At 39.0% G+C, this 20,157-nt stretch overlaps 1 protein-coding gene and 1 pseudogene across 3 annotated transcripts; both read left to right on the top strand.

Annotated features, from left to right (window-relative positions):
* The first annotated feature begins 399 nt into the window (after window positions 1–399).
* Window positions 400–14,687, top strand: LOC128018563 (kelch-like protein 12; annotated as a pseudogene).
* Window positions 14,688–15,602: 915 nt separating this feature from the next.
* On the top strand, window positions 15,603–19,853 carry LOC128018566 (tubulin alpha chain, testis-specific). 3 transcript variants are annotated; one of them, XM_052604150.1, is made up of 5 exons: window positions 15,603–15,761; window positions 17,541–17,763; window positions 17,970–18,118; window positions 18,493–19,173; window positions 19,259–19,853. In XM_052604150.1, exons 1-5 carry the CDS (start codon window positions 15,759–15,761, stop codon window positions 19,550–19,552), a joined length of 1,350 nt encoding a protein of 449 aa, XP_052460110.1. In that variant the 5' UTR covers window positions 15,603–15,758; the 3' UTR covers window positions 19,553–19,853. The 3 variants fall into 3 exon arrangements, with proteins under 3 accessions (XP_052460110.1, XP_052460111.1, XP_052460109.1); XM_052604151.1 differs by lacking the exon at window positions 15,603–15,761 and adding an exon at window positions 15,834–17,267; XM_052604149.1 differs by lacking the exon at window positions 15,603–15,761 and having other exon boundaries at window positions 17,535–17,763.
* Window positions 19,854–20,157: the final 304 nt, after the last annotated feature.

A 20,157-nucleotide genomic window follows, 5' to 3' on the forward strand; every position in this document is an offset into this window, starting at 1 on the left:
GTGTGTGTGTGTGTGTGTGTGTATGTGTGTGTGTGTGTGTATATATGTATGTGTGTGTGCATATTTGTGTGTGTGTGCGCGCACGTGTGTGAGAGAGAGAGGTGTGTGTGTGTATAAATATCTCTATATATATATATATATATATATATATGTATGTATATATAATGTGTGTGTGTGTGTGTGAGTATTTACTAATATGTGATTTGGTCCTTTTTATTTGTTTTTTTTTATATATAATTTATTTTATTTTATATTTTATAAAATATATATATATATTGTATAAATTTCAGTATTTTAACTTTTAGTTGTCAAAGTAACATTTAAAGATTTAGGATATTTATATTTATTGTTTATTTCAATATTTTTAATTGTTTTAGTTTTAGTTAACAACAGAAGAATAAAGACTACAACTTCAAGTGCTAATAAACTGCTAAAGACTACTAGTTAGTCCAATTCTTCAAGCACTCATATTCACACTTTTTGGTAGTCCTTAGTAGTTGTAGTTACTTTTTTACCACTTTTTTTCTTAATATATTATAATGTATTTATCATAAAAATTATTAAATGATAGTCATAATGATTAGCTTTCGCGCAAGCACAGGCTTTCGGTGCGCACGCGCGCTGGTGACGTCGCAGTGTTTTGCTGAAATGCGCCAATAGTATGTTCCTGCACAACCGGAGGCTGCAGATTCAGGACCGCAGATCTGGGCCGCAGTTAAAGGACCCTAGTTTTTCCTGACAGCGCCACCTGGCCAATATAGCGATGGCTGCAGTTTCAGGAACGCAGTTCTAGTATCCTGTTGGTTTAGTTTGCAGTCACGTTACTTTGCACCGTTTAAACGTTATAAAATAAAACTTAATTAAATATCGATACTCACCGTCTGGTTGCTGTCCACGTCGTCCATCTTTAATTAGTGTTGATTCAGTACAGTAGGTGGCGCTGTCACAAAAATACTAGGGTCCTAAAGCTGCGGTCACAGAATTGCGGTCCTGTAACTGCAGCCTCCTGTTGTGCAGGAATACCCTTCTCGAAATGCGCGCGCACGTGAGTGCTGTTTTTTTTCATTGCTGGAGTAAAATTAATTCAGTACACACCTGCGAGGGTGTCCGGTTCTGTCCTGCTGTGGAGCCGCTGGACGCTGTGAGTTCAAATGGAGATGTTTATGTGTGGCCGTGGGTTAGCATACGATTTCAGTTAGCTTTAGCACGTAGCCTCATAGCACCTCTGTGAGGCATAAACTCTCACCTGATTTACAACAGCACGTTCAGATGAAGTTATACTAATAAAATAATATTTAATACGAAAAAATGTTTTTTAAAAAAAACAAAAAAAAAGACCTCTTCTAAAACATTTTTTATTTTTATGTATAATATCTCGTTATTACATTTTAGAAAGATCTTTTCTTTTTATAATAATAATTTCACTGTGTATTGTTTTTTTTTTTTTTCATTTGTCATTAAGGTTCAGTGTATTTCTGTGATTTCTTTGGAAGATCTTTTTGATTAATACTTTTTAAAAGTATCATTATCAACAAATGGCAATGTACAGTGGTCAGCCTTTAAGCTACAATACAGATAAAGACATGGACAAAAATAGTCTCATAGTAAAGAACTAGTCCAACCGAAAATGACATTTGTGTTATCATTCACTTGCCCTCATGTCGTTTAAACCCCATTTTTCTTCTGTTAAACATAAAAGTATATTTTTTGAAGAATGTTGGTAACCAAACTGTTTCCATTCCCATTGATTTTAATTCATGGACAAAAAAAAAAAAAAAAAATACAATGAAAGTGAAGGGAACCAAAACTTAAAAATCAAACTCAAAATATCCTCTGAGCTGGTCACTGATTAATTGTGTCCTATAGAAATCATCATCCTGCAGTGCCTGAGGTTTTGTCGCTCCACCCCACCCCCTGTCATCATGGCACCCAAGGACATCATGACCAATTCACATGCCAAATCCATCTTGAATGCCATGAACGCCCTGAGAAAAAGCAACACGCTGTGCGATATCACTCTAAGGGTGGAGGGCACAGATTTCCTGCATCGTGTTGGCAGCCTGCAGTGATTATTTCTGTGCCATGTTCACCAGTGAGGTAACAAATACTTTCTATATGCACACTCATCACTCACATTTTATAATGTGGTTTTAACTGGAGCAGTCTGTTCACCAATTATGTCTAAAAAGGCTCTCATTGTATTAAAATAATAATAATAAAACATTGTTGGGGGCCGGGGGGTCTTGACATGCTTGTTAGCAGCTTAAACTTTTTGAGCTGTAGAGCTTGTTTAGAGTTAAAGTTCAAATCTGGCTCCTGATCGTGCTTCTCCCGCTTCTCATCATTTCTTGTCCTCTCTTCTAATCCATATCAATTTAATTGGCACAAAGGTTAAAGAAAATCGAACTTTGTTGCAGTTCTGCTCCTTCACAGTAGGAGGTGCAGACAGTCTCTTTTATTCTCAGACTTGCTGAAGCTGGTTCAGAACACAACACATGCTGTCAAGCTAGATGCAGACTAGATGATGAATATGTTGTCACTCATCTCTTATGGTACAGTTTAACAAAAATAATGTCATAGGAATATATATATATATATATATATATATATATATATATATATATATATATATATATATATATATATATATATATATATATATATGAAGAGTTCAGATGCAAAAACCTCTAAATGCCATCTGAAATTTTCATCTAAAATTAGGATTTTTTTTCAGGCTCCTATATTTATGTTCAGTTATTTCACTTTAATAGCCTGGAAAAGGACCTGCACATTGCCATTAAAGTAAAATGACTCAACCTAAGCATAGGAGCTTGATAAAAATCCTAATTTTAGATGAAAATTTCAGATGGCATTTAGAGGTTTTTGCATCTGAACTCTTCATATATATATATATATATATATATATATATATATATATATTAGGGGTGTAACGATACGCGTATTCGTATTGAACCGTTCGGTACGACGCTTTCGGTTCGGTACGCGGTACGCATTATGTATACCGAACGGTTCGTTGGAGTATTTAATTATATTTGAAAAAAAAAAAAAGAGAGAGAGAGAGAAATATAATGATATGCGTTCAACAAGGTAGCCCAATAACCCAAACAACGTAACAGGCAACGCCCCTGACACTCCCGAAGAAGAAAAAAACACCATCTTATATGTTTATGTTAGGCTACTCAGCAGGCGCTCGCTCACTCAGTACGCGCTGAGCTCGTTGCAAAATAGCCAATGCGTTTAACAGACTAGAAATGAGAAGATCCTCCAATAACCAACAGGTCTGGTGTTTGGGTGCACTTTGGATTCCCTTTAAGCTATAATGGTGATGGCAAGAGAGTGGTGGATAAAAAAACAACGGTATGTCGCATCTGCAACATGACAGGGTACACTTATATTTCTGGTCTGTTAAATGCATTCGACATTTTGCAACGAGCCTTCAGCGCGTGCTGAGTGAGCGAGCGCCTTAGGGGCCGTTCACATATCGTGCCTAAAAACGCATGGAAAACGCTAAGCGCGTCTTTCTCCTCCTTTCCAAAGCGCTCGGGCAGAAGCGCTCATGAGGCGTCTGTCTTTGCTAAGCAACAATGACGTGCTCTCTCCATGAGACGCGGAAATTTCAGCGAAGGATAAATGGATTTGCAGCTCTAAAAATCGCTTGCAGTAGCTCTGCTACTAAATTTATTTCAAAATTGCAATCCATATACAACTATGATCAGCTGATCCTTCATCTTGGCTGAGCTCTCAACGTTGTTACGGGAAAGGATGAAGCTGATTGGTTGGTTCTTGTCACATGACCCGCGGTGCGCTTGCGCTTGCGGCATTCTGAAAAGTTGAGATGTTTTTACATTTTGCTGTATCTAAAACGTATCGAACCGAACCGAACCGAACCGTGACATCAGTGTATCGTATCGAACCGAACCGTGAATTTTGTGAACCGTTACACCCCTATATATATAATGTATGTATATGTATGTTTTGAAGTTGTGGCCTAGTGGTTGGAGAGTTTGAATTCCTAACCCTAGGGTTGTGGGTTCGAATCTCGGGCCGGCAATACCATGACTTAGGTGTCCTTGAGCAAGGCACCGAACCCCCAACTGCTCCCTGGACACAACAGCATAAAGGGCTGCCCACTGCTCCGGGTGTGTGTTAACAGTATGTGTGTGTTCACTGCTGTGTGTGTGTGCACTTTGGATGGGTTGAACGCAGAGCACGAATTCTGAGTATGGGTCACCATACTTGGCTGTATGTCACTTCACACTTATATTATATAATGATAAAAGTAGTGGTTTCTAATAGATTCTTGCAGAAAATAAGCTTTGTGACAATCAAAAGTGTATTATTCCTAAAACTAGAATACACTACATGACTTTTAAAATATGAACAGATTTTAAACAATATAAAAACAATATCAGTTCTTAAAATAGCAAACATGTCCTCTGACTAGATGGATTCATAGTCTCAGCTAAATTTGATACAGTCCACTTCTTGTGTACATGCATGTTTTTACATTATACTTCTATTTGAAAATACTATCCTGTAATTACACTTGTAATTAGGTTCTGTAGTTACATCTGTAATTACACTGTTTAACCTTACCTCTACCCCTTAAACCTAACCATACCACCAAACATGTCCCTAACTTTGCCCGTATTCACCATCAATAGCATCGCAAGTGTTCTGAAAATCAACATGAACATGATAGGTGCATTGTACCTAACAATTAATTGTTTTAAGTAAAAAAAAAAAAAAGACACCTATTATAAAGTGGGACAGAAACATTTTCCATGAAAGTTTTATTTAGAATACTTTACAAAAGTGTGATCACTGAGACCTTGTCAACTAGATGCACCCCAGAGACAGATCCCCTGCGAAGACCTCGTCACCTTGACAACAGTCGGAACAAGACCACGGGAACCAGACACATTCTCTGCACAATCTGACCTGCGTTGCAGGCTGGAATCAAACCACACCATGCTGGTGTCGTCTGTTCAGAGGAGAACTGGCTCCCTGACAGAGCCTGGTTTCTCCTAAGGTTTTTTCTCCATTTCTGTCACCGATTGAGTTTCGGTTCCTTGCCGCTGTTACCTTTGGCTTGCTTAATTGGGGACGCTTGACTGATTGCACAGACACTAATGGAAGTGAGCTGAACTGGATGATGACATTAGTTTTTCTGTTTCCATTCATTTAGCCACTTGTTAACAACTATATTTTTCAAGACAAATAAAGGCTTTAAAACATCACAAGGAGGTATAACTGCTGTGTTTTATGGGAGCTGAATAAAATGTGAAAATATCACAAACCTTATTTTAGGACAATGGAACCCGAAGTACTAAAATGTTAACTCACTTCTGGGTTTTGACCTACAAAAATATGTCAGCCCTGCAGCGCATGACAATATTACAGCTGTGTTATTGGGCAGAAATATGCATTTGTGTTCAATATTGCTATTGCTTACTTCTTTTCCACTTACTTCTCCCTGCTGTGGCTTTTATTTTGTATTCTTAATCTGAAATTAAAATTCCAGAATGCTGTCATGTGTCTCATTTGTCAGTTTTTTTTTTTTTTTCAAGATAAGGGGGTGGGGGGGAGATTTATTTTAACATGTCATAATTTTCTTGTTGCTCTATAGCTTGCTGAAAAAGGGAAGTCCTTTGTGGACATTCAGGGCCTCACAGCATCCACCATGGAGATCCTGTTGGATTTTGTTTACACAGAGACGGTGCTGGTTACTGTAGAAAATGTTCAGGAGCTGCTGCCCGCTGCCTGTCTCCTGCAGCTCAAAGGTATAAACACACAAACCAGCTCAGCTCTCGTTGTTGTTTGTTATGGGATTCTAATATTACCAAACCCATTTGATTATTTGTACAACGTTTATAGATTTGTATATACACACAAAGTAAATAACAAGATCAGCATATCTGAATAAAGCACATGATAAAAACATTGTTACATGTGCTGTATGTGATACATTAATCTTAGCTTATTTCAAACGTGGCATTAAAAAGAAAAAAAAAACAGCATGATTATAAGGAAACTAACCTTAAATGCTTGCTGAGATCCAGGCACGATAAGGACTCACTGAGACTCTCAATCGTGAAGGAGACAAAAACAAGAACAAACCTGCATAAAATTGGGGAGCAATTATTGCCACAGACCTGCTTTTAGAGCTCAGTTGCAGAAGATAAAGATTACAGAAGACTCTGATTGATCTCTAAAGACTGAGGGCTTTCCGTCTTCTGTCTCCACACACACACAAAAATTCTAAGGAACAATTTAAGGAAGTGAGCAGTTAAGTTTATCTGATTTTGAACTTGACAGTCAGGTTTTTGAGTGCTTAAGCATTCCACTTTTTAATATTTTTTTCCTGGAAATATTTTAAATATATATATATATTACTAACAAAAAAAATATTTATTTATTTTCTAAAAAAAAAACTTACTGAAATAGTTTTAATTGTATTGTGTATCCTCCAAATACTGTCCATCAAATTTAGCTAAAGCTCCCTATTTGTAGATGTTTGGAATAAAAAGAAAATTAAACCCAATCACTTTTAAACAGAAATTAGTGAAATATTGAAATGTATTTAAAATAATAAAATTCAAAAATAACATGAATCACATTCTGTGACTTGTCTTTGAAACAAAGTGACGTGCAACCAGTCATGCCCACTTTTCAGGATTAGTGTTTCATTTAATAAAAGTGTTTCTATTATTTTGTGTACAATATAATTATGTAACCACTGTCCAACCGTGATATAGGATTATAAAAAGACTTGCATTGCTTTTAGCCTTTAAAGGAACTGTGTCCTTGTAATCAAAATGGAAAACACATCCCAGAGACTTTTGAGATCAGTCACTTCTACAAAACTGAGAGCGAACTGACAAGGAGATCAATTGTACATTGTCTGAAATAGGAGAAACTTATAAAGCATCCACTGATTCCCTTGAACACTCAAACTAGAGGATGTTTTTGACAAAGATTGTGACAAAAAACCCAAAAGCCCCGTGTACTTCATCCCGGAAGTAAAACATTTATGTTTGGCACAAACAAAATGTAGCTTGACACCTAGGTAGCGTCTTGCCTTCTGTCAAGAATGACTTTGGCAGTATCAGGCTTCTGGGTTACTGTGAGCAGAAGGAAATGCAAGTTGCAAGACCAATATAACTAGCCGAATCCCTCAGGCGAATTCATTCTAGTTAGAGATCAGCGGTAAAGTGAAGACTTGTTTCCCAGCATACTAAATTACCAACTAGAAATAAAGACAATTCTCTTGAATCAAAGCAGGTTTTTCTGTCACACATAATATCTGCAATATAAATCATTGAAATTGCTTTTTCATATCTGCTTAATGCATTTTCTTCATTTGCTAGTATGCCTGCTGTGGATTTAGATGTAATTCTGCTGTATTTAATGAATATAAACCATTTTGATGTTATTTGTGTGTTTGTTCTCCACAGGTGTGAAGAGAGCTTGCTGTGATTTTCTTAATAGTCAGTTGGATCCATCAAACTGTCTGGGAATCAGAGACTTTGCAGAAACGCACAACTGTCTGGACTTGATGCAGGCGGCTGAACTGTTCTCACAGAAACACTTTGCTGAGGTGGTGCAACAGGAAGAGTTTATGCTGCTCAGTCAGAGTGAGGTGGAAAAACTTATCAAGTGTGATGAGATCCAGGTGGGATTGTCTGCATTGTCCTTCTCTGCTCTCTTTTAGTCTGAACGAGTCTTTGCCTTCAAGTGCACCTGGAAACCTCTTACCTCTGAGTAGGGCATTCGTTATTGCAACATTCAAGACAGAAGTAGGCTGAAAAAAACAAAATGACTAGATTTTAAGCCCAATTAGCCACGTTTCCACAGTCGAGTTTAAAGAGGGCGTGCTAGTGCATGCCAGGGCCAGTCTCACTCTCACTTCCGGGGCTTGATCGTGCCTCGTTGGGGCTTCCTCTGGGCCAACGGCCAGGGGTTTTTGGCCCGACGATAACCTTGGGTCAAAGCGGGCCAGCTGGGGCTAGAGGAGTGGTTATGAACAAAGACAGAGTTTCTCCGCGCCTGGAGAGCGTCAGCTGCAGATCATTTCAGAAAGATAACAGCTAAAACACCAGCATTAAAGACTTTATAAAATAAGTTGAGCTCAAAACTCACTTTCAGTCATCAGCGAATGTTTGAAATAACTTGATCTGATGTGGATTATAATCATTAAACAAGGCAGAAATATTTATAAGCGATGCAAAAGACTGTGCACGCTGAACATTAACGTTACTAAACTAAACATGATAAATGCAACCACCTGGAGAAATCAGACGTCAGCTTCTTATTCTCTATCACAATCGTGAATTTATTTAGTAACATATTTTATCTGTCATAAGTCTCGTCTCCAGAGTTTAGCTCTGTGTAGCCTGTCCTAAAAATATAATAATTTTTTTTGTTCGGGAGCTTTTATAAAAATAGAAATATTATCATTCATTCTAAATGTGACTTATAGGCTAAACATAAACAGACTCAAATAAGCAGGCTATTTTCGTTATGCTCAATCATTAAAAAGAAATTAAAAAGAAATAAAATGTATTTCTGTGACTAATTTTGAGTCCTGATATATTAATTAATTATGATCAATGTATCACGTATTCTATAGTAGGCCTAAAACATTGATGCTTTTGAATTTAAATATTTAACAAAGCATGCAAACAAACGGCCACTTTTATCATGTTTGTGTTGGTTCCAGTGACTTATTTCTTAGTTTTCTGATTACTTCTCTTTGTTGGTGAAATGAGGGTGTTTGGTGACGTTGTTCCTGAGAGACTTGTAAAGAGCGTGTTTTAGTGACACGCAGCGGAGCTTCAGGACCGACAGTGGAAATGCTGCGCTATACTGGCCTCGGTGCTACTGGTCCGAGGCTATGAGCCCTGCCCGGCTCGTTTTAAACCCTAGCTCGCATGGCCTGACAGTGGAAACACGGCTATTGACTACATCTGAATTCAAAATGATGAAAATTATTTATATTTCTCACTTGTTTACACATGGTTTCAAAACTAAATGTTTTTGTTACATAAATCGTGGAAGTTGAGCGATTAACTTCACTTGTATTCTGTAAACCGTTCCATTATCACACTTTTAAAATTATTGAAATGAAGCCAGTGATATTAAACTGACTAGCAAAATCATTCATTACCTTTCACTACAGATATGCTTTCTGCTCACTGGGCTCTATAGAATATATATATGTTATATTCTCTTCTTTATCATCTAGAATTCTGAGTTTTTCACTTTCTAAATATCCTTTGCTTGGCCATTCATGTAATCATGAAACTTTCCAATCTCTACGTAAATGGCACACGCGATACAAAATATTATTATAGAAAATACCTAATAGTTTACACACCTAGTTAGACAAAAGTTTGCAGCACATAGGAACCAGTTCAGGCTGGTTTGGAGCAGCGTATTTCGCCGCAGGTTTGAAATGGTATTTCTTTTGTGTTTTAGAGACTTCTAGCCACTTTTCGTAATGATATGAAAAAAGTAAATACGCAAGTGCAGACCTGTAGCCCTGCTTTTTTATCTTGTTTTTTTACACAAACAAAAACATCTGCCTTTTGTGTTGTTAAATTCCTGTCTCTCACAACCGTCCATTTATTCTGAAGGTGTGATTACAGCATTTGGACTTAAATTTGTGGTTACCTGGAGAAGTTGCAGATCTAAAACCATGAAAATTAGAAGTTAGTTTTGCTAGAGGGGTTTTGTACCTGAACAAATCTGTGTTGTATGTGTAGGTTGACTCAGAGGAGCCTGTGTTCGAGGCAGAAAAGAGAGAGAGCCGTATCTGGCCGATCTGCTGGAGTATGTGCGCATGCCCCTGCTCACCCCACGATACATCACTGATGTCATTGATATAGAGGTCAGATTCTGCTAATCAAATACATGCTGACTGTATGAATGTGCAAGATGCTGCAGTTAGAACCAAAGACATCCCCCTCACCAATGTGTTTATTTTGTGTGCATTATTGCTTGATATTTGGTTTGAGTGTCGCGTCTACATTGTAGCCATTGATACGCTGCAGTCTGCCATGTCGAGATTTGGTGGACGAAGCAAAGAAGTTTCACTTCCGGCCAGAGTTACGCAGCGAGATGCAGAGTCCTCGAACCCAAGCAAGACTCGGTCTGATGCCTCTGTGTGTTTTCAGTATTTAGGCTTGAAATCCTTCAGCCTAACTGATTCTCAGTATATATTAATCATTTTGACAGTTCACTCTTTGTCTGAATAAGTTTTGCATGTTTTAACATGTTCGTTGATCTACTTGTGAAGCCTCATACAACTATTCTTTTGACACTGGATTGGGTTTTAGGTGCCAAAGAGGTTCTCTTGGTAATTGGAGGATTTGGCAGCCAACAATCACCCATTGATGTTGTTGAGAAGTATGATCCCAAAACCAGAGAGTGGAGCGTTCTTCCTGTAAGTTATGTTGCCCATTTATTTAAAAACCATTTGCGCAATGTCAATGGGCAACCATGCCACTGAAGCAAACATCATGTCTTGAGTAATAAAACATGTTAGTGTAATGCTGCATGAATTTTGAAAGTAATTTGACCAGCAGAAGGAGGTCTTTATTTCTCTCAAAATATATTTATGTACCAGAACATTGCAAGGAAGCGGCGCTACGTTGCCACTGATGCCCTTAATGATCGTGTCTATGTTATCGGTGGGTATGATGGCCGGTCACGGTTGAGTTCAGTTGAGTGTTTGGACTACACAGCAGATGAAGATGGAGTCTGGTACTCTGTCGCCACAATGAATGTACGCCGAGGCCTTGCAGGAGCTACAACCCTTGGAGGTACCTGTTCTGTATGATGGCATGATGCTTGATTTCACACATTCGTTGAGTTCTAGTAGGCTCTTCTGGATTCTGGGTCAAGGTGGGTTGTGATTTTGAAGACTTTCAGGCACATGAGCATTGAACGAAACAGTACAGTTCACATAAGAGTGAAACTGAATCTGCCAACCAAACGAGTTCAGTGAGTCTGAATTATGTGGGTTCGGTGGATGTACAGCAGGTTGATTTTCTTCAAACAATGTTCTTTGGCTACTTTGCCTGAAGCACTTCTCTTTTGCAAGTCAGTTGAGTAAATCAGCTTTGTGTCAATCAAAATGTTGGTATTTTCAGAAATAGTTAGGCATAAAGTGATTTTTTTTTTTTCTTTTACAGATATGATCTACGTTGCGGGGGGATTTGATGGTAGTAGACGTCACACCAGCATGGAGCGTTATGACCCCAATATTGACCAGTGGAGCATGCTGGAAGATATGCAGACCGCGAGGGAGGGGGCAGGACTTGTTGTAGCCAGTGGACTCATTTACTGTTTGGGTAACGTTTTGTTTGTTGTAGAAGGTAAATGAATATCAGTCAATGTCTGTGATGATTTCTTTAGGTCTTCTTGTGCTACAATTGCTCATAACTAGCATTCATAATGGCAGGAACTCAGAAGGCTCGGCACAGGCATGTTCAGATAAACATATAGTTTTTCAGACATGGTAAACAATGTGTTGTGTTGTGAATGTAGTTGTTTATGATGGTCTGAACATCCTGAATTCTGTAGAGCGGTATGACCCTCACACGGGACATTGGACCAGTGTCACTCCCATGGCCAACAAACGCTCAGGTACACTCGCATGAGAATCCTTTTTAACATGCTAACAAATATTATAATATTCTATACACTACTGTTCAGAAGTTTGGGGTCTGTAAGATTTATGTTTTTGAAACTGGTCTCTTTTGCATACCAAGACTGCAGTTATTTGATGTAAAAGTAATACTATGAAATATTGTGTGGATTATTTGCTTAATGTAAACTTAATCCTTTTAATCATAAATTAGTCTGAGATCAAACAATAATTTGATTGCTGCTACAAACCATCAGTGTTTTCATCTACAGGGGCTGGTGTGGCTTTGCTGAATGATCACATATGTGTTGTCGGAGGGTTTGACGGCACGGCTCACCTGTCTTCTGTAGAGGTGTACAACATCCGCACAGACTATTGGACCACTGTGGCCAATATGACCACACCACGCTGCTACGTTGGTGCAACAGTCCTGAGGGGCCGTCTTTATGCCATTGCAGGGTAAGATGTCGATATAGCATTGTAGACTCTTCTATATTGAGCCTTTTTAACCACAAGAAAATAAATGAATGACTTAATATTGTTATGATATTCCATTTGTGTTCTTTCTGCAGATATGATGGGAACTCACTGCTCAGTAGTATTGAATGTTATGACCCTGTGATTGACAGCTGGGAGGTGGTGACTTCAGTGGCAACACAACGCTGTGATGCAGGAGTTTGTGTGCTCAGAGAAAAATGAGAAGAGAATCGATTCTGACAGAGGGGCTTTTTACATCTATGCTTCAATGATCATAGGATCATCAGATCCCATTACCAGCCTTTTATGACTCCCTTTTTTGGATTTTAATTTTGTTGCCATTTGAGATCTCAGTCCTTGATTTCCCTTGATGGGGGAAAAAAAAACACTAACTTTTATGATAGTCAACATGAGTGTCTTGCCACGTTTTTGTCCTCTACATACAGACTCTGTGATCTTTGATTCCCTTTGAGATTCACTCAGTTGGATCCTTTAAAGTGCAATATAATAATCTACTGGTGTCAGAATGTCTCGGAGAAGAGACAAGTATGTGTATGCCTTACTGCCCAAGTTACTGAATCCTTCCTGAAGAAGTTAACATTGCCAGATTCATCAGGATGTGACAACAGAGGTGCTTTGTGTAATTTGTGTCAATTACAACATCCGTCAAGACAGTCATCATCATCTCTGGTTTGCTGTGGCTTCTCTCAACGACAACCCTTTATCTATGTGCCTAAGGCGCCAGGGATTTTTCCATCATCATGTACAGAACCATCAGAAATCATGAAGCCAGTGTGCTGGTGCCTTACATGTTTAATGGTGTGAATCCTAATGCACGGGTGAATTTAGCTGTGCTCTCTCAGTGAAACTGTCTCATTAAATACTGGTAACCGACCCATTAATATGAATGAAAAATGACTTGCATGGTGGTTGTCCTGCAGTATATCATTGATGCAAATTTAATAGTTCACCTCCATGATAAAGACAATAAAGGAAAAGTCTGTTCATCATGTAACACAACTGAGGTTTCACATCATCAATGTACAAACGCGATTTCAAAAAAGTTGGGACACTTTACAAATTGTGAGGGAAAAAAAGGAATCAAATAATTTACAAATCTCATAAACTTATATTTTATTCACAATAGAATATAGATAACATATCAAATGTTGAAAGTGAGACATTTTGAAATGTCATACCAAATATTGTCTCATTTTGGATTTCATGAGAGCTACACATTTCAAAAAAGTTTGGTAGCAATAAGAGGCCGGAAAAGTTAAAAGTAAATATAAGGAACAGCTGGAGGACAAATTTGCAATGTATTAGGTCAATTGGCAACATGACTGGATATAAAAAGAGCCTCTCAGAGTGGCAGTGTCTCTCAGAAGTCAAAGTGAAAAATAGTGGAGCAACATCAGAAAGGAGTTTCTCAGAGAAAAATTGCAAAGAATTTGAAGTTATCATCATCTACAGTGCATAATATCATCCAAAGATTCAGAGAATCTGGAACAATCTCTGAGCGTAAGGGTCAAGGTCGGAAAACCATACTGGATGCCTGTGATCTTCGGGCCCTTAGACGGCACTGCATCACATACAGGAGTGCTACTTTAATGGAAATCACTACATGGGCTCACGAATACTTCCAGAAATCATTGCCGGTGAACACAATCCACTGTGCCATTTGCATTTGCCGGGTAAAACTCTATAGGTCAAAAAAGAAGCCATATCTAAACATGATCCAGAAGCGCAGAAATTTTCTCTGGGCCAAGGCTCATTTAAAATTGTCTGTGGCAAAGTGGAAAACGGTTCTGTGGTCAAACTAATCAAAATTTGAAGTTCTTTTTGTAAAACTGGGAGGCAATGTCATCCGGACTAAAGAGGACAAGGACAACCCAAGTTGTTATCAGCGCTCAGTTCAGAAGCCTGCATCTCTGATGGTATGGGGTTGCATGAGTGTGTGTGGCATGGGCAGCTTACACATCTGGAAAGGCACCATCAGTGCTGAAAGGTATATCCAAGTTCTAGAACAACATATGCTCCCATCCAGACGTTGTCTCTTTCAGGAAAGACCTTGCATTTTCCAACATGAAAATGCCAGACCACATACTGCATCAATTACAACATCATGGGTGTGTAGAAGAAGGATCCGGGTACTGATATGGTCAGCCGGTAGTCCAGATCTTTTACCCATAGAAAACATTTGGCGCATCATAAAGCGGAAGATGCGACGAAGAAGACCTAAGACAGTTGAGCAACTAGAAGCCTGTATTAGACAAGAATGGGACAACATTCTTATTCCTAAACTTGAGCAACTGGTCTCCTCAGTCCCCAGACGTTTGCAGACTGTAATAAAAAGAAGAGGGGATTCCCCACAGTGGTAAACATGTTCTTGTCCCAACTTTTTTGAGATGTGTTGATGCCATGAAATTTAAAATCAACTTATTTTTCCCTTAAAATTATACATTTTCCCAGTTTAAACATTTTATATGTCATCTATGATGTATTCTGAATAAATTATTGAAATTTGAAACTTCCACATCAATGTATTCTGTTTTTATTCACAATTTGTACAGTATCCCAACTTTTTTGTAATCGTGTTTTTACCTGTGAGAAGATTTTAAAATAAAGTAACTGCATAAAACATTTAAAGATCCACTTAAATTGTTTTTTTTGTTTGTTTTAATGTGCTGCCGTGTTTACTGCTAAAAAGTATATTTGGGATGGTAAGTGTCTAATGGTGCCTTCAAGTGCACCTGGGAAACTTGTACCATTCAAGAAAAGCAACATGAAATCCTAAATTAAGAAAAATAATTAAAGTAAAACCCAAATAACTACATTTTATTTTTAAATGTGTGTATATATATATATATATATATATATATATATATATATATATATATATACACACACACACACACACACACACACACACACACATATATATTTCCGGCTTCTTTATTCATGGTATCACTGTCTCTTTTTTATAATTATTTTGGTTACGTTAAGGAAACCATAAAAGCTGGGTGATTAACTTGTTTTTGTCTGCTCTACACTGAACTGTCTGAATTGAACTGAGTTGATAGTTTCTCTCTTACACTCTGTATCTAATGAACTTTTGTGAAGAAAAGCTGTCGAACAAAAAAATACCCGAAGCACATAAGATGACATTTGAACTTTCCAAGGAAACACCTCCCCTCTTAAAAAAAAAAAAGATTTGCATAATTCAGTACTCCGATACAGTCTATGTCGATAACCTATTTTCTTATCATGAAAAAAAGGCGGAGACGTGGCAAACATTTCGCTCTCGATAACGGTTGGAAGTGTTGCAATACTTTTAAATCTAAAGATGAAGTGTTTGGTTGCACCAATCGTATAGCAAGGAGGGTGCTGATGCTGCCGCTGGCCAATCGCGCGCTGCAGCGGGCGGTGTGAGAATGCACGCGGATATATAGACAGGATCGCGCACTTTTGGCCCCTCACTGCTGCGTTGGCGGAGACACGTTACGCGTCTGCATTCAACAGGGCTCAAAAACGATTTTAGGTGATTTTCCCACCAAAAAACTTTCACGTTTTCTCAAGAACTTTTATCCACGAAGACTAATCAAAAATGGTAAGTGAGACTTTGGTCTCTAGCAAATGAATACTTTACAGGTTCAAAAAAATCGTGGTCGTTCCAACCAAAACCGACTAACGTTCAGTTGATTATGTTTGATGTTGTGCTCTTTGATTTTGTAGTTGTATGGCTTAATTTGATGCATCTTAAAGGGACAGTTCATCTAAATATGAAAGTTCTGTCATTCACTTTCAAACCAGTAACGTTATACCTCTTGCTTTTCCGTGCAACCCAATTAACTTACATTTTAGGAGGGTTGACATCCTACGTTCACATTCAAAAAGATGCGACTAAACCTGTAAAAATAATAAAGACATAAAACAACATGAGTAATATATACATTTTAGGTGAACTGGCCCTTTAAGACACTTAGGTAAAGTTAGTTTAGTCACATTATTAACCATCTTTATATAACTGCAGATGTTTAATCTAACCATCTTTTCTGTGTCTTCGTTTCCTCGTTAATATTTTTTTTTGTGCGCCATGCAGGAAATGTGACTTTTTTTTAGGCGACCTTTAAAAAAATGAATATCACTTTTTCACCCGACCGGTTTGTATTGGAGCGTAATATGATAGAACTCCGAGGCTGCTTGTGAGGAATCCGTGGAATTCCACCGCAGAGGCCGCTCACGCGCGCTGCCCGGGAAGAGCGCGAGGCTGGGGGATGGGGGAGTCTGCTGACTGGTTTTCATCCTACTTCTACAGACTTAACCCTCAAGATACACTTGGAGCGGTCATTCTTTTAAAATACCGTTAGTCGTTTTTGTCGTTGATTTGATGTTGACTGCTGAATATCAATAACTCTTGTTCTTCAATTGTGCCTTCGTTCAGGTGACTGGCTCTTTCCTGACGCCCATTATGCGATAAAGCGCGAGAGATCAGAAAACGTGCACTCTTGAGTCTCATTCCTACTTCTTTACCTGAAAAATGATTTGTGCATTTTTCACAAAAGTATATGTGCTTGGGAGATACTAGTTTTTCACCCGGAGGGTAGTATTATCAGAATGCACTGAGACTTTTGGTGATAGTTGTTTCTTCTTCCACAAATGATGATATTAGGCAGAACTGACAGCTTCAGTCACCTCTGAAGTAATTGCATCCTTTTCCCTTCCCCATTCGAATGACGTGAATGGTGACTGAAGCTGTCAATCTGACATCTTTTGTGTTCCACTGAAGGAAGTCTCACAGGTTTGGAACATTCCTAAAGCATTCTTTTAACATAAGGAAGTGAACTGTCATTCAAATGGTTTCTTAGAGATTCAGGAAGTACATATTTACCGGATAATAGTCTTTTATTCTTTGGTGTTCAGATCAGACCAAATAATGATGATTCATTCAATCAGTAAATGCAAGATCTGGCTCCTCTCTTTTCCAGGTTTAGGTGGTTCCATAGTGCTGTTTAGTTGACCTTTCAACTCCAGTTAGTGATTGAACTATCATTAAAGTTTCAAGTTCAGCCACATGAGGAAGTCAGGACTTCATTGAGAGTTTCAGCCTCAAAAGGTTCAAAGTCAACATCCAACATGACAGATACTAGTCACATTTTTAAAAGTATAACTTACAAATGTATTACTTGCCACTGAAAAGCTGTCTGGCAAAAATGTTACAGCTTTTGGGACAAACATATTTTACATATATCAGGTTTAAAAAAGAAAAAAAAAGTAAAATAACTTAAACATTGAAAGTTCTGTCCATCATGTTCTAAGATCCCTGGTTTTGTTCCTGGAGCCAGAAATTGGTTGGCAAATTTTTTTTTTTTTTTTACCCCCCATGCAGCGTGAGTGCATCTCCATCCATGTGGGCCAGGCTGGAGTACAGATTGGCAATGCATGCTGGGAGTTGTATTGCCTGGAGCATGGCATCCAGCCTGATGGCAATATGCCAAGTGATAAGACCATTGGTGGAGGTGATGACTCTTTCAACACTTTCTTCAGTGAGACTGGCTCTGGGAAGCATGTGCCACGAGCTGTGTTTGTGGATCTGGAGCCTGCAGTCATTGGTGAGTGTGTGTAATATATATATTTATATTATCAGCCATAAAACCAAGCTTCTGGCTTGTTGCAGAGTGTTTTATTATGCCTGAAATTTTGAAATTAATGTGTATGTTATCTCCACCATCCAGAGTTCAGTTTAAGTGAATGGCTGGTTTTACGTTTTAAAGAGCTGTATATCAAAAAGCGATGATACACTTGTATTTTGTTTCAGATGAGGTGAGGACTGGAACCTACAGACAGCTGTTTCATCCAGAGCAGCTCATCTCTGGGAAAGAAGATGCTGCCAATAATTACGCACGTGGCCATTACACTGTTGGCAAGGAGATTATTGATATGGTCCTGGAGCGTGTCCGCAAACTGGTACGAACTATGATTGAGCATCAGAGAAACACAAAGTAGGGATGTAGTCTTAAGACCCTAAAAGTATTACATGTAACTGTCAGTTAGATTATGGTAAAGGTAACTTAATATTGTAATAACTACTTTTGGCTGGTAATTAATATGATATTGATTGCATTAAAAAGGGGCGTCTTGAAAGCATAGTTCACCCAGAAATAAAAATTCTGTCATTTATTCTAACTTGCGTTCTTATAACACAAGGAAGTGAAATGCACTGTGAGGGTGAGTAATGGGTGACAATTTTTATTTTGGGGCAACTATCCTTTTTAGTGCAGTTTAGAACAATATAGAGTATGTCTGTTAACGTGAGTTTTCCCCTCCCTCTCCCGATCTAGACAGACCAGTGCACTGGTCTCCAAGGTTTCCTTATTTTCCACAGTTTTGGTGGAGGCACTGGCTCTGGTTTCACATCCCTGCTGATGGAGCGTCTCTCAGTTGACTACGGCAAGAAGTCCAAGCTGGAATTTGCCATCTATCCTGCTCCTCAGGTCTCCACTGCTGTGGTCGAGCCTTACAATTCCATCCTAACCACCCACACCACCCTAGAGCACTCCGACTGTGCCTTCATGGTAGATAACGAGGCTATCTACGACATTTGTCGCCGAAATCTCGACATCGAGCGTCCCAGCTACACCAACCTCAACCGTCTCATCGGTCAGATAGTGTCCTCCATCACGGCTTCCCTGCGATTTGATGGTGCCCTCAACGTTGATCTGACGGAGTTCCAGACCAACTTGGTGCCATATCCCAGAATCCACTTCCCACTAGTCACATACTCTCCCATCATCTCTGCTGAAAAGGCTTACCATGAGCAGCTGTCCGTGTCCGAGATCACCAGTGCCTGCTTTGAGCCATCCAATCAGATGGTAAAGTGTGACCCCCGGCATGGCAAGTACATGGCCTGCTGTATGCTGTATCGTGGTGATGTCGTACCCAAAGATGTCAATGCCGCCATCGCCAACATTAAGACCAAACGTTCCATCCAGTTTGTGGACTGGTGCCCAACTGGATTCAAGGTGGGAGAGGTTGACAAGATGACATTTTTTGAAGTCCTTTCTTCAAACTTTATTAAATGTAACAATGTCTCCTCTTTCTCAACAGGTTGGCATTAATTACCAGCCACCCACAGCGGTCCCTGGTGGAGACTTGGCCAAGGTACAGAGAGCTGTGTGCATGCTGAGCAACACCACAGCTATTGCTGAGGCCTGGGCCCGTCTGGACCACAAGTTCGATCTGATGTACGCCAAGCGTGCCTTCGTTCATTGGTATGTTGGAGAAGGAATGGAAGAGGGAGAGTTCTCTGAGGCCAGAGAGGATCTTGCCGCACTGGAGAAAGATTATGAGGAGGTTGGCACCGAGTCTGTGGAGGATGAAGAGGAGGGAGAGGAGTATTAAAGATGCTTTAAGAGGCTGATCTGGGACAAGTTTTACGCAATGGCTGACAGTCAGGAGAGAAACTCGTCCTACTACAGCACTTAAAAGCAGTATTTACCTCTCTGCTGCCTTATGAATTCCAAATGATGGGGAACAATGCCCTGATGTGTGTGTGATTTTATAAGTGTTCTGTTTCGTTCTTTTCTATGCCTCTATTCTGTCTGATTTCAAAGAATCATTTCTGTCTTTGGACACTTTTTGTAAGCTGTCTTTGTCTCTCACACATGCTGTGAAGCGGTTTCAAAATAAACTGTCAAATGTGTCTATTGATTTTATGTATTGATTACAAAATTTATTCGTGATTTAAAGCTTTAGCGTTTATGATGACTCCCAATTCGTGATGGAACCAATCATACTATAATCACGACCAGGCTGGTCAATTTGTTACACTTATTAGCTGAACGTCTTAGCTAATATATAGCCAAAATAATGACTAGAAGAGGGCTGATTCTGTGCAAGAGGAGGTTATGTTCTTTCAGGTTCAGTGCCCCCCCCCCCCCTTTTTTTCCCCAGAAGTGTAATTATATCATCTACCAGCAGGGGCTAAGGACCATGCTTTAAAAATG

This window comes from Carassius gibelio, chromosome A8 (genome assembly GCF_023724105.1).
Source record: "Carassius gibelio isolate Cgi1373 ecotype wild population from Czech Republic chromosome A8, carGib1.2-hapl.c, whole genome shotgun sequence".
In the NCBI taxonomy this organism is placed as follows: Eukaryota; Metazoa; Chordata; class Actinopteri; order Cypriniformes; family Cyprinidae; genus Carassius; species Carassius gibelio.